The 27544-nt window shown below is 47.5% G+C and overlaps 1 protein-coding gene across 4 annotated transcripts; it reads right to left on the bottom strand.

The window, feature by feature from the left end:
- Window positions 1-783: 783 nt before the first annotated feature.
- Window positions 784-27514, bottom strand: LOC146355561 (regulator of G-protein signaling 3-like). 4 transcript variants are annotated; one of them, XM_084840995.1, is made up of 8 exons: window positions 27400-27514; window positions 21554-21640; window positions 15922-16344; window positions 11351-11433; window positions 9690-9755; window positions 5209-5270; window positions 4337-4503; window positions 2246-2903 (listed from the first exon to the last, which is right to left on the bottom strand). In XM_084840995.1, the coding sequence occupies exons 2-8, from the start codon at window positions 21614-21616 to the stop codon at window positions 2712-2714; spliced, it is 1056 nt and encodes a 351-aa protein (XP_084697121.1). In that variant the 5' UTR covers window positions 21617-21640; window positions 27400-27514; the 3' UTR covers window positions 2246-2711. The 4 variants fall into 4 exon arrangements, with proteins under 4 accessions (XP_084697120.1, XP_084697121.1, XP_084697122.1 ...); XM_084840996.1 differs by having other exon boundaries at window positions 2268-2903; window positions 9690-9752; XM_084840994.1 differs by lacking the exon at window positions 21554-21640 and having other exon boundaries at window positions 784-2903.
- Window positions 27515-27544: the final 30 nt, after the last annotated feature.

Raw genomic sequence — 27544 nt, 5'->3', positions numbered from 1 at the left:
CTATTTTTTTATTTTGGCCCCGCCCCTTTTGCCTTTGGCCCCACCCATGATTGGAAAGCAGCCCCCAAGGGCACCTCCCAAATGGCATTCCACCCTTGGGCTGGGAAGCACTGCCACCCCTGGAGGAGGCAGCCTTTCTCTATGTGACTCTCAGCCTAACCTCATTCATGGTCAGTCTCAGACCTGGCTCCTGTTTGCTCTGTGAGCAGGGGCAAGTCACGGTGGTCTGTAATCCAGTCGAGGCTGGTGGCTCCAATGTCAGTGGGGTGTCGAATCTGTTCTGGGTTTCAGCCAGAATTCTAAGGGAGCTATCCAAAGTGCAAAGCGCCCCACTGACATTGGAGCCATCAGCCTCCACTGCCATAATCAACAAAGAGCAGAATCTCTTAGCTTACAGGTGGGGAACTGGTGACCCTCCAGATATCATTGGGACTCCGAGTCCCATCAGCCCCAGCCAGCATGGTCACTGGTCACATATGATAAGAGCAACAGCATCTGGAGTTCCACAGCTTCTCCACCCTGCTCCTAGCTCTCAAACCAGTGAGCAAACTAGGCCTGGAAATCTTTATCGAGAGCACGGAGTGTCACATAACTGGCAGTGGCCCATTGTTTTAAAGAGGATTCTTGGGTGTAGTTCCCACCTCTGGCCAGGTGGTGGCACACCGGCAAAATCTCCACCAACTCTCCCCAGGTTCAGGAACACCCACACTGCAAAGTCAAGCCGCGATGGCCACATAGTCATTCCCAATGCATGTCCAGTACGCATTTACAAATAGCCTTTCTCCTTCACACTTGTAAGTTTATAGGCAGTGACTAAGCTTGCCGTGTGAAGCAACCCAGAGACGGAGGGAAGCTACACGCATTATGAGAAAGCAGGTGTGCACGGACTACCAACGAAGGTTCTCATGGATGTGTACATGGGTATTTGAAGATGCCTGTACATCATCCACACTGCTGCAAGCAACACCGGTGTTACTGGGTTGGCCATGTAACTTGTGTAACGTTAGAGAGACATTAGAGCCATCTATTCCACCCCATTGTAAACTTGACGAGTGGACACACATCACCCTCTAGTGGATCTCTGAGTAATGATGTTCCCATAAAGTAAATATTTTGAGAGGGAAGCTAACAAGCAAAAGTTCTGAAAGCCTTCCAAGTTTGCAAAAAATAAACCCAAGCTGGCTTCATCCTCGGGCTAGGCAGGGGCTGTGGGTGGCCAGACTCCAGTTCAGACTTGCCACGTGTGTTTGGTATGGATCGTGCCATTACATGGTTTAGGTGCTAGGTGGCACTGGACTCAGCTGGACCTGGGTGGAGTCAGGAGTTTCCCGTGCTACCCTGTTATTGTTTGAGAGAGACAATGGAGTCCTTGTCTAGCTTTCTGACTGGTGTGCCCTCTAAGTCATTCTCCAACCAAGCATCCCTGAGGTCACTTGATGGAACTGCGGGTTTGGGCGTGAAGCCACTAGTCCGGCAGACAATACCATGGAGTTGAAAGGGGACTCAAAGGTCATCTAGTCCAGCACCCCTAACCTGGTGCCCTCCATATGTTTTGGATATAACTTCCATCTGTCCCAGCCAGCATGGCCAATGGTCAGGAATGCTGGGAGTTGTAGTCCAAAACACCTGGAAGTCAACCAGTTAGGGAAGGCTACGCTAGATCCATGGTTCAAGTCACAGTCACTGGCACATCTTTGCACAGGTTTGAAAAGGGTGAAAGGCTGAGCTCCAAGCCTGCTGTGTGCATCAGGAAGGATGACTTTTCCCTCTATAGAGCCTGTCTTCTCTTAGGATGGAAGATCCGCAACGTGCTGATGAACTCCACCCACCACACCAACTTCCATGTCTGCACAGTGAGATCTGAGGGGGCAGGGGGAGGGGATCATACAACACCTGATTTGCATGCAGAAGATTCCAGTTCAGCTTCTGGCATCTCCAGTTAAAAGGCGCAGGTAATGGGATGACCTCTGCCTGACGCGCAGGAGAGACACGCCAGTCAGAGCAGACAACACTGGACTGGATGGAGAAATACTCTAACCCATGGCTAGCTTGAGGCTTGGGGAGCGTTTGGCACAGCACCCTCTGGTAGGCCCCCTCCTACACCAGGGCTCCCCCACACACCAGCAAGCCCACCCAGTGGCAATGATCTTCCCATTGGCCCTGGACTGCTCCTGCTTTAATTTCCCACCTGGGACAACACTATCTCAGGGGCACGGTGAGAATTTTAAAACAGCTACCACCCAGTGCTGACCATAATATTTTTTTTTAAAGGTGGGCCCAGCGGAGACCCTGGCCACTGCCCAAGGATGCCCCACAGTGACACCAAGCCTGAACTGATCTGGGATAAGGCAGCCTCATTTGTTCCGATGTGATCATGAAAGCACAAAATATGCACAGTTCCATCGGTGATTCTAGAATTCTAATATTTTTTCACACCAGTCCACAGAAACTTGCCCATGCCAAATGGGCAACGCTCCAACTTTCTGTGATCTATTTTATCCACAAAAAATATTTGTGTGCACGTGTGTGACAAGACCACCATCTCGCCAGCATTGGACATTCGCCTCGGGGAAGCAAGGTCAATCCCTCTCTCCAGCTTCTTCTTCGCTGTACACATCCTAAGCAGCCTGGCAAGGGAATTCCAGTCCGAAGAAGGGTTTTTCCTCTCCTAGGTCGACCCCACAACAGAACGAAGGCCAAATATGGCAGGTTTACACGGGCCCATTCATCTGCTGTCTGTTAGGCTGTGCCAAGGCTTGGTAAACGAGGGAACGGAGAAACCTGGGGTACGAGTCCTTCTCCATCAGGCCAAAGATACGCCTCTGGGCCTGTTCGAAGCATGAGCGGGTGGGGAGCAAAATATTCCGGTTGGTGACATCTCTGGTCTGGGAATCGAGGTTCACCTGCAAGATGAGATGTGCACAAGCCATCACGGACATGGCAGGAAATGGATTGCTACTGTGATCTGTACAGTGCCTGGCACACTGTGAGAAATCTTAGTTGTGTAGCAGCAGAAAAAGAACCAGAGTTCTGAAAGCAGATGCCTGTGGATCAGGACTTAGAGGCATGGCCAAGGTTGCACTAAGGTGCTAAGAGCTGCAACAGCAGGGAGTAAGTGACAATTAAGTCCAGATTAACCCGTAGGCTATCTACCATATACAGCAGGGTAGACAACTGACAGAATGTAGGCTTGAGCTGGCTGGATGACCTCCAGTCAGTCCACCACTTCAGCTGAAGACATATGGTAGGTTATTGAGAGAGCAGAGATTAGTACGCAAGAGGCATTGTAGCACTTAGTGTATACACTGACCCCTCTGCTGGCTCTGCTGAACGGGTTTGGCAGGTACTTGGAGCTCTTAACCCTCCCCCTTGCAAAACTTGTTCGACCAGAGGCCACAGTGGGACCAAAGAAAAGAATGTGCTCTTACAGCACTGGCGACAATATGTCATATCACCTTCCACTCTCAACTACTGTCACCCTCCTGCCATAGCTTGAAGCAGGGAGGGGAACTGCCAGAAGCACACCCATGTTTCCTGCAAGCTCCATCCCAAGAGAGGCAGTAACATGGCCTGGGGCTTTCAGACTCAGCCAGACAGAAGCACAGTATTGAAGTCAGCCGAGTAAGAGAAGGGCAAGGGGAAAGATGTAGCCCTTGTCCGCCTCCACTATGGAGGTCTCTCCCTTTGGATCCATAAATCTAGCACAGAAGCAGGACCAAGGGTTTCCTTGAGATGCAAAGGTTTCCTTTCATTTGTGCCTCTATTTTCTGATCCGCTTTTCACTCCTCCTGGATTCCAGCTGAACTGGGAGAATTTCTAAAACTTATTTCAGGATTGAAGCAGAAGTACATGTGATTTGCCACACCATTCAGTGCATCAGCATCTATTCCCCTCCCTGCCTCACTGAAGCACACATGGGCCTTGATAAAAACACTACCCAAAACAAAGCTGTCTTGATCGATCATACACACGATTGCATCAAGAATCATTCTATGCAGTGTTTGGGCTGATGCACACACATCTGCTCCTGCAAATTGGTAAAAGCTCCACACAAGAAGAATTCTTATTTGTTCTACAATGACACCAAGATAGCTTTATTTGCGGTTTGATCCATGTACATGTACACATTGGTAACTCAGAGGGGTTGAAAGATATGAATGAATTGAAAACTGTGGCAAATTGCACGTGCCCAGTACAAAATTTCCTCATGCCCAGTACAAAATTTTAAAAAACACCTGAAAATGGAGATTCTTAATGCAGTGGTTCCACCTTAAAAGCTGGTTAAGAAGAAATTAGGGTGAAGAGATTTTTGGAGACATCCTCAGAATTTCCCTACCTCATTGGGAGCCTGGATGGTGATGTATTGGTCATAGATTTTTCTGGCATTATCTTGGAGTTTGTCACAGCCCCGGAGCTTCCGGTATTCTTCACATGCCATCCAAAAGTCCAGGTTCTCTTCACTGAATTCTGACTCCAAGAAAGAGTGAAAGGCAGAACGGCCATCTAAAGATGAGATGAACAGACCAAAAGACTCTCCTAAGCTCCTTTCCTTTTACAAATTCTGAAATTTCCCCATCCCAAAAAAGAATCCAAATTATATTCTTGGAATGAATTATACAAATTATTGCACACACTTTTTTCTTGCTTTGGGTTATCAACCAATATGGGATATTTTGGCGAGGGAGAGGGGGAAGGTAAGCCATGGAGATTTTTCTAAGCATTTCTCTACAGCCAGGAGATGCATGAAAAGAAAGAGGGGAAAGCAAGCAAACTAAGGACATGTGCAAATGGAATCATCCTCCAAGGTCTGCTTTCAGAAGTAAGTTCCACTGTATTCAATGGAGCTTACTTCCAGGTAAGTGTGTGTAGGATTGCAGCTTAAATGTTTCATGTCGCTACTGTTAAGCTCTAAACACACATGTCCATTTTTCAGTAGATGATGAATTTCAGCCTGTTAAAGGCATCTGTCAACTCCATACTTGGAGCACTCGCATGATATGGAGAGAATGAGAAACTGATATATTATAATGAACCTATTCGTTTATATAGGTCTTTTTGCATTACTTTTTTTGACAGGTGTATAAGTTTTGGATTAGAAAGCATTTGTATGGGTTTGTGGTTTTGTATCATAGCACTGAACCAAAGTTTGGGAGAAAGATACTGCCAACACAAAGAAGGGACTAGCCACACACACACACACTTACTTACATGGATGAAGCAATAACTTTTCCAGAGATTCAGCCCATTCTTGGGCCTCCTCAGGAGTGGGCCTGAAAGAGGAAAAAAGAAGCAGAAGGGGCTGAAAATGGCTGCAGGGGCCTTTGCCCAATGGGTGCCATCTGACCTTCCACGCATCGCCCAAAAACACAGAGTTTTGCATAGGAGTTGCACAAGTTAATTTGTGTGTATAGAACACAATTTAGACACTGTTGCTGTAATTTAAATTGAAATACAATCCCATCATGATGACCAGGTGATCTGGGAGCCCACTCAACTTGTCGTCCAGATGCTAACTTGATTCAGCAGCATATGATGAACTTTTAATGGGGTCCCAGATTTATCTTATGGTTAACGGTTTAAAATTATTTTTAGATATATGTCATCCCTCTATGTTCTGCCTGTTTGTATGTTTATGTAAATGGTTTTACACTATGTATAATGTATTTGTAATGATTTCTACTCTTTGTAGACCGCCCAGCTTGCTCCAGCTATGGGGTTGTACAGAAATGTAATAAATCATCATCAAGTCAAAAACAAATAAAGCCCTTGCTTATACCCCCAAAGCCTGTGTCTTTAACTGGTGCCTAAATGACAAATAGCATGGCTACAGGCAGGGTGCCACCATCAAAAAGGCCCTTCCGTGTGTGGCAGCCCCATGGGCCGTATTCCTCAAGGGTACCTCAAACAAAGCCTCCTCAGGCAATCTTAAATCCCGGGTTGGGGATTTGGGAGAAGTATCGGGGAAAGTGGTCCTTCAGGTACCTGGGTCCTGAATCATTTGGGGCTTTGTACACTGACTCTCCCCCTGCTCTAAATTATACTGCTGAAATGCAGGAAATTGTGGCGGTGTGTGCGCATGTTCACCAGGAGTAGATTTTGGTGTGGAAGGACAGTAGGCTCCATTCAGTTATGGTATCCCAAGCAAATGCCTGCACTCAGTATTCTTTCATTCTAAGTGCCTGTCTTTTGCACCAGGCCCTGGTTGGTAGATTTCGAGCTTCCAGTCAAAAGCAAAGTCAGATGCTGCAAGCCTGAAGTCTGCCCACCCAAGAAATAACGTTGTTACAGCATCCATACTTCCCCAAGCAGTGAGAAATTCCAGAGGCAGCACTCCTGAGTTTGGATTCCTTTGGGCAGCCTTCCCCAACTTGGCGCCCTCCAGATGTGCTGGACTGCAACTCCCATCCTTCCTAGCCAGCATGGCCATTGCAGTCCAACACATCTGGAGGGCACCAGGTTGGGGAAGGCTGTCCTTGGATCATGAAGCACTGCAGACTTGCAGTGCCTTTGTATGTTTGCTTTATTTGCAAAATATACAAGCAGAGCATCAACGCAGGCAAACAGCAGCAGGCACTGGTATGAGAGGGGAGAGATGGTAGCGCTCTTCAAGTACTTGAAAGGTTGTCACAGAGAGGAAGGCCAGGATCTCTTCTGGATCATCCCAGAGTGCAGGACACGGAAAAATGGGCTCAAGTTACAGGAAGCCACATTTCAACTGAACATCAGGAAAAACTTCCTGACTGAGCCATATGACAATGAAACCAATTCCCTAGGGAGGTGGTGGGCTCTCCCACCCTGGAGGCATTCAAGATGCAGCTGGACTTTGGATTCCTGCACAGAGCAGGGGGTTGGACTTGATGGTCTTATAGGCCCCTTCTAACCCTACTATTCTATGATCTGCTAGTGCTATGCCGCATCAGATCCCCAGAGAGATAACTGGCACCCCAAGATGCTGCCCCTTCGTCCAACTCAACGTCACCCACACACATGCACACGCATGGGCGAAAACCTGCCAAGCACTTGTCTCAAACCCAACCCCTGCAGGCCAATCACTCACCCATTCAGGAGGCCATCTGCAGCCATTAAAGGAACATTAACATTCTTCTTCTGTCAAATCTTGGGCTCTAATCGGTCAACCATAGCACTAGTCCCATTTTCAGTAATCAAATAGTGCATTTGCAACATCAACCCCCCACCACACACAAAGAAAGTCTGGCTCCAGACCAGATCTAAATGGCCTTACAGCTCTTCCTGGAAAAAGAGGGTAAATGGGCAGGTGAACAAGGAAGATTAAAAATTTAAAACATACAATGAGATCCATTGTTAGTTTATTACAAATGTATTTTCCCAACACTAATCCATATCCCCCCGACCCCACTCTAGATTAAAAAAAAAACCCTTCTCTCTTTGTGATTTCCATTCACAGTGCTGGTTCCTTGGGCAGAATGACCTCAATGAGTCTATCTTCTCACCGCCATTGCTACCAGAGAGAGCCAGTGAGCAATTTGGCCATGGCATCTCCTGTTCCTCCATCTCACCACCAAAACTGCCTGGGCCAGAGCAAGAGGCAGGTGAACAAGCAGGTTGCAGTGGTGAAAAGGAGGAGCAGGTTTGGGGGCTCTTGTCAGTGGGCCCCCTATTGGGGTGAGGGACCTTGGCAGGTGCCCAACCATGCTGACCCTTGACACTGGCCCTACCCATTCAGATCCTCAGCTGCTGCAACACAAAATACAACATTTGCCTCTTTATCCGAAGCCAGTGACTCGCTTCCAGGTTGAATTTATTTACATGAAGATAACAACTCCTCCAAATGCTTACAAATCCAAGCTAGAATTTCTTCAACCTAAACAGTTTCCATTTTGTTTGTTTGTTCTTGCTGTTGCTTCCAAATACAGTACACTATAACCCCTTTGTAAAGCCACTTACTAGGGAAGGGATCAAAACAATTCCAAAGAGGTCATCCTCACCATGCAAAAAACACATTTCCCATGAACATCAGGAAAAACTTCCTGACTGTTAGAGCAATACAACAATGGAACCAATGACCTAGGGAGGTGGTGGGCTCTCCCACACTGGAGGCATTCAAGACGAGGCTGGACAGCCATCTGTCAGGGATGCTCTGACTTGGATTCCTGCATTGAGCAGGAGGTTGGACTTGATGGCCTTGTAGGCCCCTTCCAACCCTACTATTCTATGATTCTATGATGCTCTGTGCTCCTCTTTGTCCTGGGACTGAGTAGAATTCCATGTTTGTCATCCTGCAGCTTGGCAAAAAGATCTCTTGCGCACATCTCCTCAACAATCAAACTGAAGTTCCAAACAAAACGTCCCTCAAGTTTGTCTGCTGGTCCCTGGGCCACACTAACTTGTGCATTAGTCCAAATTGCAAATCTATGGCCTGTCAGAATTATTTATCCAGCAGTATATTCTGCCAGACTACTGGAGCTGCTCCAACTCAAGCCAGAGGCTGCTGGTAAGTTCACTTTTCTGTCAATCACTCACCATCTGGGTGGCCACTTACACTTCACCAAAAAGAGAGCAAATTCATCACCAAGAGAGAGGACATAGATTTGCATAATATTTCAGTGTGTGTGCACATGGGTATGGGTGTGTGTGTGTATACAGACAGACACACACACACACACACTTAAAAATAATGACTATGGGTGGATACAGGACCTGCTCCTGCAAAAGGAAGGGATCCACTTCTGGAAAGTCCTTTCACCCAAGTTTTAGGGATCCCCCTCACCCCCATGGCTCCCCCACCCCACCACTCAGTGCTCAGCAGAGTCTCCTGAGTGCTTGACCTTCATAGTAAGATAGGATAGTGTGGCCATGTGGCCTACTTTATAGATGTGCTCTGTTTGAAGGCATCCTCCATTGAAGGGCTGTCAAGTCCAGTTAAAGAACCATAAGCAGAGAGAGCCTTCAACCTGCCCATCAAGAGTTAACACCCGGACGACACAGTCCAGGGTGAGATATGTATTTATTATGTTTCTAATCCACCCAATAACTGATGTTCTCTGGGCAGAGATGTATTGTGTTCCTGTTTATAGTAATTACGTCTATATTTTTTTGCGCGCGCTTGCGCGCACACACACACACACTTCATGCAAACCTATGTCCTCTTCCTCGGTGATGCGTGACCCAGACCACGTCAGACCGCTGATCAATCTAGCTCAGAACTGTCCACCCTCACTGGCACCAGCCCTCCACTGTTTCAGACACAGGGTTCTTTCCCAGCCCTAACTGGGGATGTCAGGAATTGAAGCTGCAACCTTTTGCGTGCAAAGAGGTTGCTATACCACTGTGCTATGGCCCTGCCCTCAAACTCAAATCCAAGTCATCCTTCCCAGCCAACTCACATCTCTCTTTGCCCACTCTGGTTTAAAAAACAGCCAGTGTGCTCTCTCCCTCAGATACACACACGTGTGTGCATGCCTCAGACCACTCTGCCTCATACCCTGAGTGATTTCTCCATTCAGTGGAACATTCACAGCCATGGAAGGCACGTGAGCATTTTTGTGTGTGAAACTGCAGCCTGTAGTCAGTTAACACTTTTAAGCAGAACATCATAAAAAACCCAAACCCATTTGCAGTAATCGGACAGCTAACACACAACAACATGAAGGAAGAAACACACACAGACAGCGTTATTCTTATTAGAATAAGTCTTAGTGTTAAATTACCTTAGAGAGTGCATATCCTGATTTCCTGAGCTCCATAGCCTTAGGAAGTTTCTTTTATTCCTCCTGCTTTAAAACAATAATTAAAATATATCAAAAGTAAGGAAGCAGCTGAGGCCAAACTACACACCTAAGAACATAAGAGCCATGCTAGTCCAGCATTCTGTTCACACAGTGGCCAACCAGCTGCCCGCAGGAAACCCACAAGCAGGACATGAGAGAAACAGCACCCTCCTGCCCATGTTCCCCAGCAACTGGTGTACATAGGCATACTGCTTCTGATACTGGAGGTTGCATATAGCTTTCAGGACTTGTAGCCATTGATAGCTTTCTCCTCCAGGGATTTGTGTAACCCCCTTTTAAGGCCATCCAAATTGGTGGCCATCACTACATCTTCTGGGAGCAAATTCCATAGTTTGACTATGCGCTGTGTGAACAAGTCCTTCCTTTTATTTGTCCTGAATCTCCCACCAATCAGTTTCATGGGATGACCCTAGGTTCTAGGATTTTGAGATAGGGAGAAAAATGTCTCCCTATCCACATCTCCACACCATACATAATTTTGTACATCTCTATCATGTCTCCCCTTATCCTCCTTTTTTCCAGGCTAAACAATCCCAGCTGTTGCAACCTTCCCTCGTAGGGGAGATGCTCCAGCCCCTTGATCATTTTCGTTGGCCTTTTCTGCACTTTTTCCAGCTCTGCAATAGAGATCTTTTTTTTTTAGGTGCAGTACCGAGAACTGCACACTGTATTGTAAGTGCGGTCACACTTGCGACACAAACTTGCGGATGAAAACTTAAAGACTCAAGGGGATGGGCATAGGGGACATGTTTGGAGTGGAGAAACAGCAGGCTGGGAAACCCACACCTGACCTGGCTGCTTTCAGTCATCCCTCCCTAAAGCAGCATTTAAAGGGGAAAGGGGCCACCAAGCATTAATTATACTTGTTTGTATGTAACATGTACTTTGGTCCTCAGAGATTTGCAAGATGGGGCAAGAGGAAGATTAGGCAGGTAGATGAGGGGGAGACTTTTTCCCACTCTCATCCATCTTTACAACAACCTTGTAAGGCAGGCAATGCCAGCTCTAGGCATGGAGGGCCCTTGGGCAAGACACCCTCAGTGGGGCCCTCCCTCGGTCTACCTTCTGATCAACATTGTCACCAGCTGCTGCTCTTCCTCATCATTGCTCCCACTTGCTTGCTTGACAGACAGAGAGGTAATGAGCAGCCAGGCAGTGGCATCTACCGCTCCTCCTTCATACCACCCCTGCTGTGTGTGCCAGTGCAAGAGGTGGGTGAACAAGCAGGGCTGCGATGGCCAAAAGGAAGAACAACTGCAGGGGACCATTGTCGGTGTGCCCTCTACTGAGGTGTGGGCCCTCGGCAGGTGCCTGACCATTCTGACCCTTGACACAGGCCCTGAAGGCAGGCCAGCATGAATTATTCCCATACTGCAAATGTGGGGGCTCAGAGAAAGCAACATGCCTACAGCTACCCGGCAAGCCCAGGAGCGAGGTGAGTTTTAAAAAGGGATTTAGAGCACAATCCTCTGCATGTTTAGACAGAAGAAAGTCCTACAACTCCCAGCATTCCCCAGAGATTGCGCCCTTCGTTATTCACAGCTTTGTGCTCCACTGCCAAGCTCCACTGACCCACTCACCGGCGGTGTTTTTGTCTCTGTCGTGTCTGCTGGCTGCTGTCACATTCTGATCCCAAGTCTGATTCCATACTTGATGCCAGAGACTGAAATACAGAAACAAGACTCTAAGCTCTGGGATGCCCCACTCCTCTCCCAAAGGGCCCAGGAGCCCAAGATCCCACTTTGACTGCTCCCACAGGACCAAGGAGTCCATCCACTGCATCCCACTGAATGCAGGGCTGGATTTACAAGTAGGCCAATTAGGCACATGTCTAGGGTCTCAAAACCTTTAGGGTCTGCTAAATCTTTAAAGGGAAAAATTGGTCCTTTGCAATAACTCAACAAAGGCAATCCCCCCACACCCTAAGAAATAAATGAAAAATGCTGTTGTTAATAAACAAAAACAAAAACATAGCAGGCATGGACAGACTTCAGTCTTGTAAGATCTACTTTATTTTTTACTAGAACTCTGCAGCCCACTAACTGGAACAGGGGGTAGAGCCAAACGCAAAATGGTAGCTCAGGGGGTGGAACGAATTACATACTGCACCCTCAGGGTCATACACTGCCATGACCTGCATACAGAAGTACAAATCTACATCTAAATTACAACAGATGAAGGATTCTAACAGCCTACATGCGGGGGCATTTGTTAAATAACTGGGAAGTAGAAATTTTTGCCCATCAACTGAAAATCATCCAGTGAATTAGATCCCAATTTACTGCTTGCCCACACCCTACAGTAGGGGATCCCTTCCAGGACTGGATTCCAGGGTTCCAAATCATGTGGCAAGCCTCCACAGAGAGAGGAGGATCTCCTTCAGACTCTTGCCCTCCACATGGAAACAGCAACGGAGCGGGGAGAGGACGGCGTGCTCCCCATCCTCACGCATTTATGCAACCCTGGGATGGCACACCTGAATCGGGCCTGTGTTTCCAAGCATCCAGGACCCACAATACCTCAGCACTCAGGCTTCCAATAGGCACCACTTGGTTCCAGAGAACCCAGGAGCTCAAGCTCCCAATGGGACCAACCCCTCTCCCATGGAACCTGGGTCACTCCATTCCCAGAACTTTCAGTCCCAGAACTTTCATTCTCTCTCTTCTAAGGAGCCTGGATGTCTGGGCGTTGAAAAGACTCCAGGGCTGGCCTTAGATAGAAATATATCATGCACTTTAAAGCAAAAGTAAAAAAGGACATTTCTCCATAACAGAGCTTTTGATTGGAACTATTTTTTTTAAGGCAAGAATAAATGGTGCCCTCAGTGCTAGTTCCAGGGTTTTGAAGGCCCTGGGCAAGACACCCACAATGGGCCCCCTCCCTCAACGAGTCAGCAGCTCCATTTGTTCCTCATCCTCTTTCTCATCACTGCGGCTGCTTGCTTGCTTGCTAGGCAGAGAGCCAGCGAGCAAGTAGGCTGCAGCATCTCCTCTCCTCCTTTTCACCACTACCGTTGACTTGGCCAGAGGCAGGTGAACAAGCAGGCTGCAGCGGTGAAGAGGAGCAGCAGCTCCAGGGGGCTCTTCTCAGTTTCCCCTGTTTGGGTGTGGGCCCTCAGCAGGCGCCCCACCATGCCTACCCTTGACCCTGGGGATCCTGTCTGGAATCTGCTCTTTGAAACAGGGCTTGCTTTGCCATTAGACAGGTCTCCTCAAGGAGCAGTTTTAGGGGACACCGTGAAAGAGCCACAATGCCCAATTATGTTCTTACAACTGTGGGAGGACTTTGGACTTCGTACGTCAGGCACCAAAATGGGTTTGGGCCATCTACCACCAAAGCAACTGCTTTACATTGCTCCATGGTATGACTGGCCGCACAGGCTCATACACTGAATGCCAGCATGTATGAGGTAAACAGCAGCAACCAAACAGGGCAAAGTTCCAGGCGTAGGGCATTTCTATGCCAGCCTAAAATCCTGCATTTAAAACGGGGCTTTCTGCTTCCGTTTTAAATGCAGGATCACAACTGACTCCCTTTACACGTGCTTCTTCCCCCCCTCCCCTTTCCCCTTCCTTCTCCCTGTATCTCAGTCTTCCATTATCTTTCATTGATCTCGCTCCTCTTCTTGCCGCTTTAACTCTTTTTACGGAGGAAACTGAAGCAGAACACAACAGGGTAATTTGATAGCTCATTATCTGCGATCTATTTAAAAATGGAACAAAGGACATTTAGTGCAGGAGACGCCCTGGAGGGTCACAGCAAGGTCACAGCATCATGTAAGGAGCCCGCAAACTTCTGTAAAGGAGCAATCTCAATCGCAGGATAAAAGCTCCGTGTGAAGGAGCCTGTAGAGTGACTCCTCCTAGCCACATTGTGCTCCTGTTCGGCAAACGCTGGCTTTTGACTGGGAGCCAGAAGTCCAAGGCTTTGTGTGTCAATCTAGATTTTTCTTTGCTCTGTGACTGGACCAGATAGGCTGCATCCCTTTCATACAGAAGGGATAGGCAGAAAGTAGACTGGCTGATGTTTCAGACTCCCAGCATTCCTGACTACTGGCCATGCTGGCAGAGGTTTCTGGGAGTTGAAGTCCAAAACTTTGGAAAGCTACCTTCTGTCCATCCCTGTTATAGAGAACCCAAGAATCCTCTTGATACCCAGAGCAAATAGCAGCCCTACCCTCTTTCTATCGTTTGAGCCATGGAAAGTATTGAGGAAATTAAGCTAGAATAGTGTAACATGAAGTCAGTGTGTGCTCTATGCATAAGTGCAGTCCCTATGGGAAAGCTCTCTTTCAGTACCTAACACAAAATGAAATTTTAATCTATTAAAATTAACCATTTGGGTACCCTTTGTCCCTTCTTACTTGATCTCATATAGTACCTCAGACAATTCCTGCACTAGTTGAAAAGGGCCTTGAAAACGTTCCTGTAATTTAGGTGATTTCCCCAATTTCCAGGAATAGCCTCTTATCAAAACTACTTATTCTTATGTGTGGGGAATGACTTTCAAAGCTTAGTAGGCTTTCTGTCTTGCAGTTGCTCACTCTAAGTGAGTAAACACAGCCTCTGCCACAGAACTTATTTGTTCTGCTACGTAGCTAACAAACTCCAGAACAAACGGATAAGTGCTGGGAGCTGGGAAGCGAAGATGTACATCAGCTGCTAATGCTATTTCGCTGCCAAACATAACATAGAAAGGGGTAAAGCCTGTAAAAACCAGAAATTACTGCAATATGACATCACGACAAGAGGCAACTGTTCATCATAGGAACATAGGAAGCTACCTTATACTGAGTCAGACCACGGTTTCATCTAGCCCAGTACTGTCAACATTGACCAGCAGCAGCTCTCCAAGATTTCAGACAGGATTCCTTCCTAGCCCTACCTGCAGATGCCAGGGTTGAACCTGGGACCTTTTGCGTGCAAAGCAGGTGCTCTACCACTGAGCTACAGTCCCATGGTTTATGTTAACCATGGTTTGTTGCTTTAGCTATGAATTGTTTCACAGACGAACAAAAAACCTGTAGCTTGTTTCCCCTATTTCTGGTTTGTTTCTCTCCTGCCCATTTTGCCAGCTTTCAGAGCTGTTTCATTTTTAGGCTGCTCTTGTTAGGTGCCTCTGTTTCAGGGCGGACAGGAGTGCAAACAAGCCAGGGATAAACCATAGTTTGTGGTTCAACACCACAGCAAGCCATGGTTTACACAAGCCAGACTTCATAAGTCAGCAACAAACCATGGCTTCTATTTGTGGTTTTTAGCTGGTTAATAACCATGGTTTGTTTGTGGGGATGGGTCCAGACACAACAACAAGACAGATTTCAACTAGCCACCCCATGGCTTAGCATTATGTGCAAACAAGGCCAGATAGTCATGCAACCCAGCTAGAGAGGGATGGGTTGGGGGAGGGAGGAGATATATTTGTTTGGTTTGTATTTTAATATAAACTGATCTAATTCCCACTTCCCAACCTAATAAGCAAAACAGAATTCAATTATTCTTCGGCTTTCACACTTCCCTAAATTTTGCGATGCAGTTCTCTGATCAAAATTTGAATACTTTAGGGAAAATTATGTACAAAAAGGCATATATTAGGGGAAAATCCTTGCAAAAAATATGGGTATTAGGGAAAATTCTGTACAAAAATGCTTACAAATTTCACATGGACTTAAAAATAAAGAATCCGCGAACTGATGTGGAAATGGGATGGAACAAATTTGTGATTGGAAAAAACGTGAGCCTTATATAAAGCAAAACAGACACATTCATCCATCTCTACAACTAGACAGACACCCATCTATTCTCAGCGAAATTTGCCTCCCAGATCCTCCACGTAGTTCATTAGTCTCTGCTTCCACCGCAGAGAACCCAGGAGTCCTGGCTCCCAGGCCCTCTGCCATAACCCTTCCTTGATAATTATCAACTTTCTATTTAGCCTTGGGATACATTTTTCACTACAGGAAATTCCAAAGATTAAAACCATTGGGAACAAAGACACTAAAATATTTATACAAGCACGCTATTAAAAAAAAATCTGGGCTTGTGTTTTTCATGGAAGCGGGTGGGGGCATGGGGAGGAAGAGAAGGAAGACAATCCATAGTCAAGGACTGGAAATATGGCACTAGAGCTAGGAGAAGCTGGTACGTCCACTGACTTTATTTGATCCTCCAAAGAGATTCCGCAAGTGCTGCTTCGCTGCTGCAACTCTCCCTCTCAGGCGCCGCTCTTTCCGCAAAGACTTGGGGGAAGGCAAACTCCACCCGCTTCCTGTTTTGTCCACCACCTCAGTTTCCCCTTGGCACGGTGCCCCCTTTTGGTCCAAACGCCCCTCGCTGCGGGATCGCCACACCCCTCCATGGTCTTGTAACGGGGGCTGGGGGCAGCTGGCCACCTCCGGAACCTCTAGGTGGATGCTCGGGAGACCTGGTTTCTCCTGGTTCTGCCCTTCGTGTTCGTTGCCGGGCCCCGACTCCTCGCAGCTCTGCTGTCGCTTGCGGAGGTTGCTCTGGTGCCAGGGCAGGAAGTCACAATCTAAGAGGCAGCCTTCGGAGCCACATTTCTGGAGGGGGCTCAGCATCTGTGCGGAAAAAGAGAAAGGCTTAGGGGCCTATTTGATTTAAATCTATTTATGTTGAATGTGGGGTAACCAGCCACTGAGGACCTAGCAAGGTGCCAGAAGGGAGATGGGGAGAAGCCAGGACCCAGGGAAGCATGCATCACATTCTAAAGCATGGGTGGGCCACTTGTAGGCCAAAGCTTCTGGAGGACCACAACTGCCATCAGCCCTAACCAGCATAGCCAATGGTGAGGAAGTTATAGGCCAAAACACCTGGAGAATCACACGTTGCCCACCCCTATCTGAAAGGGAGAGCTATGCTATCTTAATGCACAAAGAGGTTTTTCTGGTGATGACTATTCTAATTGGTTGGGCTTCCCTTATGTCATGGAGAGGTGGACCAGGCTGAAAGGTCTGTCACTGTCATGGACTGGGCTGCTCTGATCCCACATGGTATCTGGATTTGGTCATGGCAGGAAGAAACAATAATAGGGCAGAAGTAGTAAAGGGGCCCAGCAATAGAGGATGCAGGGGCCTAAAAAGGTAGCCGATGAGGGTTGGGGGGGGGGGTTGGTTAGAAAGGGGAGTGGTCCTGAAAAATGAGAGGAAAGGGGAGAATGCCAAAAGAAGGTGTTTCAGAAGGGAAGGAAAACAGAGACTGGGCAGAAAGGAGAGGCATTAATTCAGCTTTCTGCAGACTTGTCCCTCCAGGGGGGTTGGACTATGACTCCCATAATGCCCAGACTTACTTCTGAGTAATCTGCCGACAACTGTGTTGTAAAACTACTACATTTATTTATTATTTATTACATATCATGTTATATTACCAAAGACAGGACCTTGCCCCCAAGGAGCTTACAGTTTACAACGTGACAGTGGAAAGTGAATAGGACAGCAGGGGCAAGAACAACAAGGGATGAATGGGGTGTGCAGAAGGCAGATCTCCAGTTGTTTGGACTTAAACTCCCAGCATCCCTGAACATTGGCCATGCTGGCTTATGGGATTGGAAGTCCAAAACACCTGGAGATCTACCTTCTGCCCACCCATGAAATATATACTGTGTTGGCTGTTGATGGAACCTGATAAAATGTAGTGGGAATGGCTTAGGGGAAGAAGGAGGGGCGGGGGGGGGCTTAATGGTGATTATTTTCTGAAACAGAAAGGTGCCATCACCACTCCCTCTTTTTCTTATGTTCAGGTGGTGAGTGTTCATTTTGCTTATGAAGCTAAAACAGCACCATGCATGCACCAGAGGGAGTTATCAGCCGGTTCTGGGGTTTGCAGAAATACAAAAGACATCTTTAGGGGATATAAAAAAACCCCCGCTAGGGACAGGGACACTTAAAAACAAGGACTGAGCATGCTCAGTGACCACAGAATGCTGACTGAGTGTTGGGGGGAAACCAGAAAACCGGGGGATGGAACACAGTATCTTGGGAAAGGGTATGACTGGCTAGAAGGCTGAATGGGAACACTGCAATATTGCAGGGCCTATTTCTTGCTTCCTAACCCCAAATGTGCATGGAAGAGGGAGAACTTAATGACGCTCTGTCCACACTCAGAGGCATTTTTGTCTTCATGCACCTGCCTCTGACTTCAGGGCTATGCCCCTTGTTAAATTAAGCTGCGAATATCAGCACTGACCAAGCTACCCACCCAGTCTCTGCACTTCTCCCTCCCCTGACTCAGACAATGGCCCCCGGTTCTCCTAGCCTGCAGCAAAACCCATCCATTTGCTCTCGTGCTTGGAAATTGTCCAAGGCAAAACAAAATGTTTGACAAAAACTCATTAAAAATCATTTGGCCATATCTTGGCATCAAAGACAGAAAGGCATGTTGAGAGGAATTGTATTCATCTGTACCCATTCATCCACCCACCCATTATTAGTATCACTTCCCTTGTTTCTAGCTTTTCCAGGGAACTAAGGGAGGCTGAGAGAGAGAGAGAAAGGAATGTGACGAAGGCTGCTGAGAGAGGATGGAGGGCCGGCATCTAGGGCAGGCATGGTTGGGCACTTGCCGAGGTGGTCCCACGCCCCAGAGGGGGGCCCACTGAAAAGAGCTCCCTGGAGTTGCTCTTCCTCTTCACCACTGCTTGTTCACCTGCCTCTCACTCTGGCCCAGATGGCGGCAGTGATGAGAAGGAGGAGCAATAGATGCCCTACTTACTTACTCCCTGGCTCCCTGGCCCATCGAGGGTGCCTTGCCGAAAGGCTCTTAAAAACTCGGAGCTGACACTGGGAGGAAGTTTCACGGCTGAGCATGTGTTTGACATGCAATCCCTCTCAACACAAAACCAGCCCCCCTCCTACTCCACGTGTCTACACCCAGTCTGGTTTCAGGCCTGGTTCCAGCCTTGAAACAATACTGGTTGCACAGATGGATAATCTATGCCAGCTCCTCAATCTGTATCAGATAGTCAGGCCCTCTCTGTGTAGGAGAGCGGAAAAATTTGGTGAGAGTTAAATGCCTGAAGGGGGTTTTTCCTCACCCCCTAGAAAAAAGAAGGCCAATTCACTGTTTTTTCTCTCCTAATATTTCCCCCACACACGAAGTACGCGCAGCAGCTGGGGGCATTTTCAGCACCCATTTACAAAGTGCACCTTGGTGGCACCAGGGGTTGCCATGTGTCCTCTTTTACAGAAATCAGTCCTCTATTTGAAGTGCTGCCAGAGAACTGTCTTCTATTTTGAAGGCTTCCTCTATTTTTTTTTTCATATACTTACATTGGTTTTTCAAATTTAACAATACATGAAATAACTTAGCAATGTGAGATATCAATACGAACATCCATACATCTTTATCTTGATCATACAATTGTGTTGCTGTCTGATCTGACCTTTATCAGTTTATTGTCTGTTAACCCAGTAAATCTTTCCATAAAAGACCGTGTGATTGTGGTGGCTGATTTAACTCTTTTTGCTGTATCATAAAGTTTATAAAATCCCACCAAGGGCTCCTTCACACAGAGCTTTTATCCTGCATTTGAGATTGCTCCTTCATGGAAGTTTGCGGGCTCTTTACATGACGCCGTGATCGTCCAAGGCATCTCCCGCACTAAATGCCCCTTGTTCTGTTTCTAAATAGATCACAGATAATGAGCTATCAAATTACCCAGTTGTGTTCCGCTTCAGTTTCCATGAAAAGAGTCAAAGCGGCAAGAAGGGGAGCGAGATCAATGAAAGATAATGGAAGACTCAGATACGGGGAGAAGGAGGGGGGAAGAGTGTGAGGGGAGAAGAAGCACATGAAAAAGGGAGTTGTTGTGATCCTGCATTTAAAATGGAAGCAGAAAGCCCCATTTTAAATGCAGGATTTTAGGCTGGTGTAGAGATGCTGAAGTTATCCCTTTCTTTCCTATTTCTGTATGCCCTTTGTGTGTTGGTCAACTTTTCCATTAGAGCTATCAACCATAATCTGAGTCTCCACTGTTGAATAGTTGGACCGTGAGTGCTTTTTCAACTCCTTGCTATTTCCATGCTAGCTGCTACCCAAAAGAATGTCAGAAGAGCTTTGTTTTTTAGATGCTTGTTTTCATTGTCATATGATGAGAGTAAACCCATCATTGAGGAGATATGAATAACTTGATCTGTGATTAAAGCAGCTTCCTTAAGCACCTTTGCCAAAACTGGTGGATTGTCAAACATGACCACCACATGGGAAAAAATTTGCCTAATTCATTACACTTTCTCCAGCACTTGGGAAGACTTCCTCTATTTGAAGGGCTGTCCAATCCAAGTTTGGTTTAAAGATAAAGAACCATTAGAAGGAACAGCTTTTAGGGTATAGGGTTGCATTTTAGGGTTTTAATCTTTGTGAACTGCCAAGAGAGCTTTGGCTATTGGGCAGTATAGAAATGTAAGCAAGAAAGCAAATTGTGACCAGGTGACCTGGGTGGCTGCTTGGTCTGCTGTCCAGGTGATGAGCACAATCTTCCACACTACGTATGTATTTCTATTTAAATTACAATAATTATTTCTGAATTTTCATCTATACATATAAATTAGCTTATGTAGTTTTATGCAAATTGATGCCCTCTTTGGCCCTTTATTGGTGATGCATGCCCTCTTTTTCGGCGATTCGGAAGTGGCCACCCTAAAAACAGGGCTAGTGGGCACGGTTTGCCACTGTTTGGAGCAACATGCATCTTGGCTTTTAAAAGAACAGATGCGGGGGGAATCTCAGTCACTTCATGATTAAGAATTTAGTAAGCGTATCCCACCCAAACATTTTCCTCAAATGTTCACCACCCAACCTTGAGGAGGCAGTTTTGCCTTCCATCTCCCATAAAATCTCCAAAGCAAGACTGTCTTTTTCCCCTTACAAACCTGCCTGGTATTAAGATCCTCATCAGAAGCCCTTTCCTGTTCTCTCCACCATCTGAGGTGAGTCTGGGACAGGGCCTTCTCCGTTGTGGCACCTGCCTATGGAACATGTTCCCCAGAAAGGGTCACTGAGCTTTGACTCCGTTATGACATCAAACCCAGAACTTTCTTCTCCTGGACTTTTAGTGCATTTTAGTTCCTGACTGATAGCTTTATTTTGCTTTTAAATGTGTTCCATTGCTAGCCTTCCTCAGTAATTTGTACAGAGGTTTCATTGTTTAAGGGCACAATCCTATGCATGCTTAGACAGAAAAAAGTCCTCCAACATCCAGCATTCCTCAGCCAGCCATTTCTATACCACTCAACATTTCTATACTGCCCAAAAGCCAAAGCCCAACATTCCCCATGCTGGCTGTGGAATGTTGAGAGTTGTAGGGCTTCTTTTTTGTCTAAACATGCATAGGATTGTGCCTTTAATATCTTTTGTAAATTGCTTTAGGGGGCTGTGTACCTGAAAGGTGGCATGTAAACGGTTAAAATAAATAATCCTAGCAAACTCATTCTCCAAGCATGGATCCTTACATAGCCAAAACAGCACCATCCATGCACAAGACAAAAGTCTTAGCAGGCTTGGGGAAACCCCACATTTTGCTGAAGTACAAACAATACAAAAGTACAAAATATATTTTCTCCAGCAAAGGAGATCGTTACCTTGCTGTGGTGCTGGAGCTTGAGCACCTCAATAACGTCATGAGCTAAACCGTGAAGGGACACCCAAGACGGGAAGGTCATGGCAGAGAGGTCAGACTAAATACGATCCCTGGGGAAGGTAACAGCAACCCACCCCAGTATTCTTGCCGTGAAAACTAAATGGATCAGTACAACCAGATATATGTCGGTATACCATCGGAAGATGGGACTCCCAGGTCCGACGGCCGACAGGAAGCTCTGGCGTGGGCTGGTCCATTAAGTCACAAGGAGTCGGAAGCAACTGAACGAATAAACAACAAAAAATATTTAGAGAAAAATTCTCTATGGTGGGAGTGGGACACAAAAACCGCTCAATGAGGACTGTGCATGCTCAGTGGCAATTGGAAGGGAGGACAACCGGGGTGTGTGTGGAGTGGAGGGGCTTGGAATGGAGTATCATGGAAAAGGGCATGGCTAGCTGGAACCCGGAACAGGCGCTCTGCACACTGCAACAGTATGATGTAAAACCCACTTGTAACACACAACCCATCACTTTTTGGTCTCACTTCCCCTCCATCCAGCTGCCATCCACTCCACCCCTGCCAAACCATAGTTAGCTCTAGTGCAAAACATTCATACCCTGCTCTTCAGCCAAAAAGGCTCCAGGAGTGGCTTCCATACAGTCAATAAAAACAAGACAATCCCTGCCCACAGGGTCACACAGACACAACTCAAAAGCCAGGGGCGGCGGCGGGGGGGGGGGGGGATAGGGAGAGAAGAGGAAAACAAACAAGCTCAGGCACCAATTCTTAAAGTTACAAGAGTAGTTCATCTAATCCCCAGCTGGAGCAGAAGCTTCTGCCCATCCATGAGCTGCTGTACTATAATGGCTACGGGAGAGCACTGACAGGCCAGAGATTCCAGTACAAATCCAGCCAAAGCTATGAATTCACCGGGTGTAGTTAGACAAGCCACCGTTCTCCGAGCCTCAGCACTCTCCTCCTGCCCCCACCTTATTCCCAATATGGGGATAATAATTTGGACTGCAGGGTTTGGTCAATTAATCAGTTGGATTAAGGGCAAAATCCAATGGGTAGCACCCTTGATGATCATAAGGCCCTGAACTTGGAGGCATCCTATGCTGGGTAGGCAGAGATGATCCATCCTCCCACCATGCATTTTTCACTAGACGGACTTTTTTAGCTGGGATGTTTCAGAGAAGGAGGGAAGGAGGGTAGAAAGGCCTCAGGAGAGCATGTATCCTGGCCTCTCTGCTCTCCTCCCCAACCACCAAAATGCCCCCTTTTACCCCTCTCTGAGGTTGGGTTCCTGATCTTGGAGAGGCAGCCAGTGCAGTTCTTTCTCTGTCAGCTGCGAGGGAGAGGGGGTTGGATCTCTGATTCCCCCCTCCAAGGTCAGAGGGCTGACTCTGACCTCAGATCAGGGATCCAAATTATCCTATGCCCCCTCAGATTGCTCCCAAAATGATTTCAAAACATTTGGAGGGACTAAAAAGCCCCCTCCTCAATTAACTGACCAACAGATTTTAGAATATTCAAAATTATTTTGAACACATACTTAGAAGTGCAGATGTGAAGCAACATCTTAGAAGAGGCTTCCTTTCATCTGTCCTGAATCTCCCACCACTCAGCTCAAGGATGGGAGATTTAAGACAGATAAATGGATCAATGGTCTAACAGAGGTATAAAGCAGCTTTAATGTTGATATCCTGGTCCCTCCATTGTGGACAGCTGAGGTCAGGAATGGTTTCCCACCTCCATCTAAACAAGAGATCAGCTGCCTTTGGTTCCTCCTCTCATCATCTATCACTTAGCAGTAGCCATTTCAATCAGGCTGTCTGAGCCTGTTTCCACCCCAGCTGGTTTTTTTACAAACATGGAATCTCTTCAGAAATGGTGCTTGAGTTTACTTTTTCCCTCCTCCCTCCTCCTCCCTTTTTCCTTTTTTGTGTCATGTCTTTTAGATTATAAGGCTGAGTGTGGGGAATGTCTTGAGTTTTTCAAATTCATCTGCGAGTCTTTTCAGCTGAAGAGTGGGATAAAAGAATGCTTTAAATAAAAACAATCCTCTTGTTTGATTTTCTTCCTCACTCAAGGGCAGCCCAGACTACCACAAGTAGTGAACATGGAAAGTCATGCAGCTGATTCCGACAACACCCCACTGGCTGACACACACACATACACACACCACAGACGCAGAGCTTCCAATTCCTTCTGGAAGATTCATTGGGCATGACCTTCATTCTGCCTTAGGGTGAAGGTGCGGACTAACTACTGACTATAGCGGGCAGCTGGGAGAGGGTGTTTTTGTTTTGTTTTCTGCCATGAGTCAAATTGACTAGACTAGACTTGGCTAGATAGACCAAACACTGTGATGTATGCATATGTGAATATATATATATATATATATATACACACACACACGCACACGCGCGCACACTGTTACTTCCAGGAGAAAGTACCATGACCACTGGGGTCAGACACACAAGCACAACTCAGACACAACTTCCTCCTGAATCCCCTCTGTGTGGAAGGACCAGAGGTAGAGGCTATTATTTATTAAGCCGTAATCCTATGCATATTTAGACAGAAAGAAGTCCTACAGCTCCCAGCATTCCCAAGCCAACCACAAAAAGGTTAAGCCGAGAAAGTGAGTGCCTGGTCCAAGGTCACTCAGCCATTTCCATGCCTGAGTGAGGATTTGAACCCAGGTCTGCCCAGTCCTAGCCCAACCATATCTACAACACACCATGCTGGCTCTTGCATGCAGAAGGTCCAAGGGTCAATCCCTGGCACCTCCTGATACAAGAAACTTGGGGCGCAGGGCTGTTGAAGACCCTGCCCTAGGCCTTGAAGAAATACATACGTACACACAGAAAGGGGTTGCCAACCCTAGCATGCAGCCTGGCTCGCTTGCTCAGGACATCTAGAGAAGGGGTGGGGCAGAAGGTCGATCTCCAGCTGTTTTGGACCTCAACTCCCAGAAGCCCCTGCCAGGAGTCACCCGTTAATTTTAGTAGGAGATATTATAGGAATTTCTGCAGACTTTTTATAACCCCCTGAAGAACCCTTAAAATACAAACAGGCTGAAATAAGTTGGGCTTTCTAACAAATAAAATATTTGTTTCAGCATCCTGAGACATTTCTCTTTTATTTTGTGGGTCTATTTTGGATGCTCTTGCAGGATGTATAATAGTCAGGAATGCAGGGAATTGAACTCCCAAACATCTGGAGTCCTACTTTCTCTGCCTACCCCTGATCTAGCGAGATCAGCTCTGGAGACATTTCTCTGCAGTGCACTGGCAGCTCCCTGCTCACGGTGCACTGTGGCTTGCAGCGCATAGCACACTGAGGGGTAGCGGTGAAGGGTATTGTGTGTACCCCCAGCTTGTCAGCAGGGGTGGGTGGGAACAGATCAAGACCTTTGAAATCAGCAGTCCTGGATAATAATCTATGGCAGCCTTCCCCAAGGCCATGCCAGCTTGGCATACTGGAAGTTGTAGCCCAAGACACCTGGAGGGCAGCAGACAGGGGAGGCTGATCTATGGGAATAACACTGTGCATTGATATCCCATTTGGGAGGCTACGGAGGTCCAGTGAGGCTCCTCTGCCTCTTTATGACGGGGCGTTGAACCTCTTTCAACCCAAGGGCCAAATTCCACATTGGAACAGCTCTTGGGGGCCGCATTCCCGCACTGGATGGGGACAACAGCAAAATGGGCCAGGGCCAAAACATAAAAAAAAAAAAATACCAGCCTATTTTAGCTTAGAGGTCTTATTATCACTGACTGAGCCTTAAGGGAAACATCTTGACCTTTTAGAATGGAAAAATGCACACACACGCAAAAGCCGGAAAACTACCAAACAACTGGCTGTCAAGTGAAAGGGGGCAGGGGCAAGGGAAGGGGGTGTGGCCATGTGGAGAACCCCAGACAGACAGATTGGGAAACCCAGTGGGCCAGAGGTTCTGCACCCCTAGCTTTACATCAGCTTCCTGTGCCTTTTCTGGACTGCTTTCCCTCCTGCGCTGGCCTGCTCCCTTGTGAGGCTGTCGCTGCAGGGCAGGGAAAGAGGAGTTAATCCCTTTCCAAATAAGTGTTCGCACCCCAAGGGAGAGCAAGAGGCCAGGGATGGCGTTTCTGGCTTATGTCTCTGTGGAGAAGTAAATCATGTGCTCACAGGAAGGAAAAACGGCAAAGGGCTGGGCTGATGCCCTACAAGCCTGTTTACTTCCCCCGCCGCCCCACAAGCCTGTTTACTTCTCCCACCACCCCACAAGCCTGTTTACTTCCCCCACCACCCCACAAGCCTGTTTACTTCCCCCACCACCCCACAAGCCTGTTTACTTCCCCCCCCACCCGGTCCTATCTGTCTCTCTCCTGGACACACATACACAGCCCCTGCTGCCAAATGCCCTCACTCGCCCTTCCTTGCCATGATCCTGGCTTGGGCACGAGAACTAGGGACAGGCTTTCTATCTGGAGCCACCCATCTGTTCACCATCAGTCCATCCATCCTGAAGGCAGTGGAATGTCCACAGTATAAACAGCACCAGAAAAGGGGCCCTTTTGGAGGGACTAGAAGAAGAACAGCACAGCAATGGGCAGCTGCGGCTAGCTGGGACGGGGCAGATCTGCAGACATGGCTGGGGTTGAGGCAAGCGGGAGGAGGGGGCTGCAAATTGCGTGGGGCTGAGATTAGCTATTGGGAGCCCCCTGACTTGTGTGGAGGAAGGATAGTGGGATGGGACATCCTGGAAGAGTACTCTGTCATGGAGCGAGCAAGAGAGCAAGATAAGGCAGGCAGGCACTGAGTATCTGGTATTTCTGCTTGAAGGATTTGAGACTAGGGAGAGGAATAAGGTAGGTAGGCTGTTAGAGAAAGATAAGGGGGGAGTGAGTGAGAGGTAGGTAGACAGGTAGGGGGAGAGAGATAAACAGGTAGAGACAGAGATAAGGAGTGAGAGAGAGGTGGGGGAAGAGGAAGAGATAAACAGGTAGAGAGATAAGGAGAGAGACAGGAGAGGTAGGTAGGGGAGAAAAAGAGAGAAACAGGTAGAGAGAGAGAGATAAGGGTGTGAGAGAGTGGTAGGTAGGTAGGTAGGTAGGTAGGGGGAGAGAGAAAAACAGGTAGAGATAAGGTGGGGAGAGAGATAGGTAGGGGGAGAGAAAAACAGGTAGCAATAAGGTGGGGAGAGGGGTTAGGTAGGTAGGTAGGTGGAGAAAGAAAAACAGGTAGAGATAAGGTGGGGAGAGAGGTAGGTAGGGGGAGAGAGAAAAACAGGTAGCGATAAGGTGGGGAGAGAGGTTAGGTAGGGGGAGAGAGAAAAACAGGTAGAGATAAGGTGGGGAGAGAGATAGGTAGGGGGAGAGAAAAACAGGTAGCAATAAGGTGGGGAGAGGGGTTAGGTAGGTAGGTAGGTGGAGAAAGAAAAACAGGTAGAGATAAGGTGGGGAGAGAGGTAGGTAGGGGGAGAGAGAAAAACAGGTAGCGATAAGGTGGGGAGAGAGGTTAGGTAGGTAGGTAGGTAGGTAGGGGGAGAGAGAAAAACAGGTAGAGATAAGGTGGGGAGAGAGGTAGGTAGGTAGGTAGGGGGAGAGAGAATGAAAAATATAAAGTAGATTAGACAGACGAGCTAGAACTGAAAATGAAGTAAGAGGCTAGGGACGTACCTAGATTAGGGTACAGATTCCAAGGGGGAAGCCGTGTTACTATCTTACAACAAATGTTTTGTTGTTGTTGTTGTTGTAAAAGAGTTTCCTTCAAGGAGAATGGACGTACTGTGCCTCAACTTTATGCCATAAGAAGCCGTTTAATCCCTTAAAGGTGCCAGGAAAGGACCCCTTTCCCCTCATAGGTGAGGAAGGCGTGGGCTGGATTCAGTCGAGAGAGGTGAATAAAGTGCACACAGCACCAGCAAGACAGAGAGCGGAGCGATCAAGTCAAGACAAGAGAGGGAGAAAGCGAGCGGCGCAGACGGAGGGAAAGATGAATGGGCAGCCGGGTAGGGCACGAGCAGTCCTCCAAGGCTCCCGCTTACCTTTCCGGGGCTGCCGCTTCGCTCCTGGGCTCGCTGGGCGGCTGCCGCTGGCTCTCCGGGTTTCCCTTCTGCTCGCCCCTGCGGGAGCGGCCGCGTCTCTCCGCCAGCTCTAAACAGCGGCGTCCCGGCCGCTCCCTCCCTCCCT

This window comes from Heloderma suspectum, chromosome 2 (assembly GCF_057233095.1).
Source record: "Heloderma suspectum isolate Gila_16-S chromosome 2, 16-S_ref, whole genome shotgun sequence".
Classification (NCBI taxonomy): domain Eukaryota; kingdom Metazoa; phylum Chordata; class Lepidosauria; order Squamata; family Helodermatidae; genus Heloderma; species Heloderma suspectum.
This window is presented reverse-complemented; position numbering and strand designations above follow the sequence as displayed.

Excerpts from the sequence above, each read along its gene's own strand:
- LOC146355561 (XM_084840995.1), bottom strand. The coding sequence starts at position 21,616 with ATGGACCAGCCCACGCCAGAGCTTCCTGTCGGCCGTCGGACCTGGGAG. Across the intron at positions 5,271-9,689 it reads CAGGATATGCACTCTCTAAG|GCCCACTCCTGAGGAGGCCC; the intron begins GTAATTTAACAC and ends TTCCTCTTTCAG. Across the intron at positions 2,904-4,336 it reads CCATCCAGGCTCCCAATGAG|GTGAACCTCGATTCCCAGAC; the intron begins GTAGGGAAATTC and ends CTCATCTTGCAG.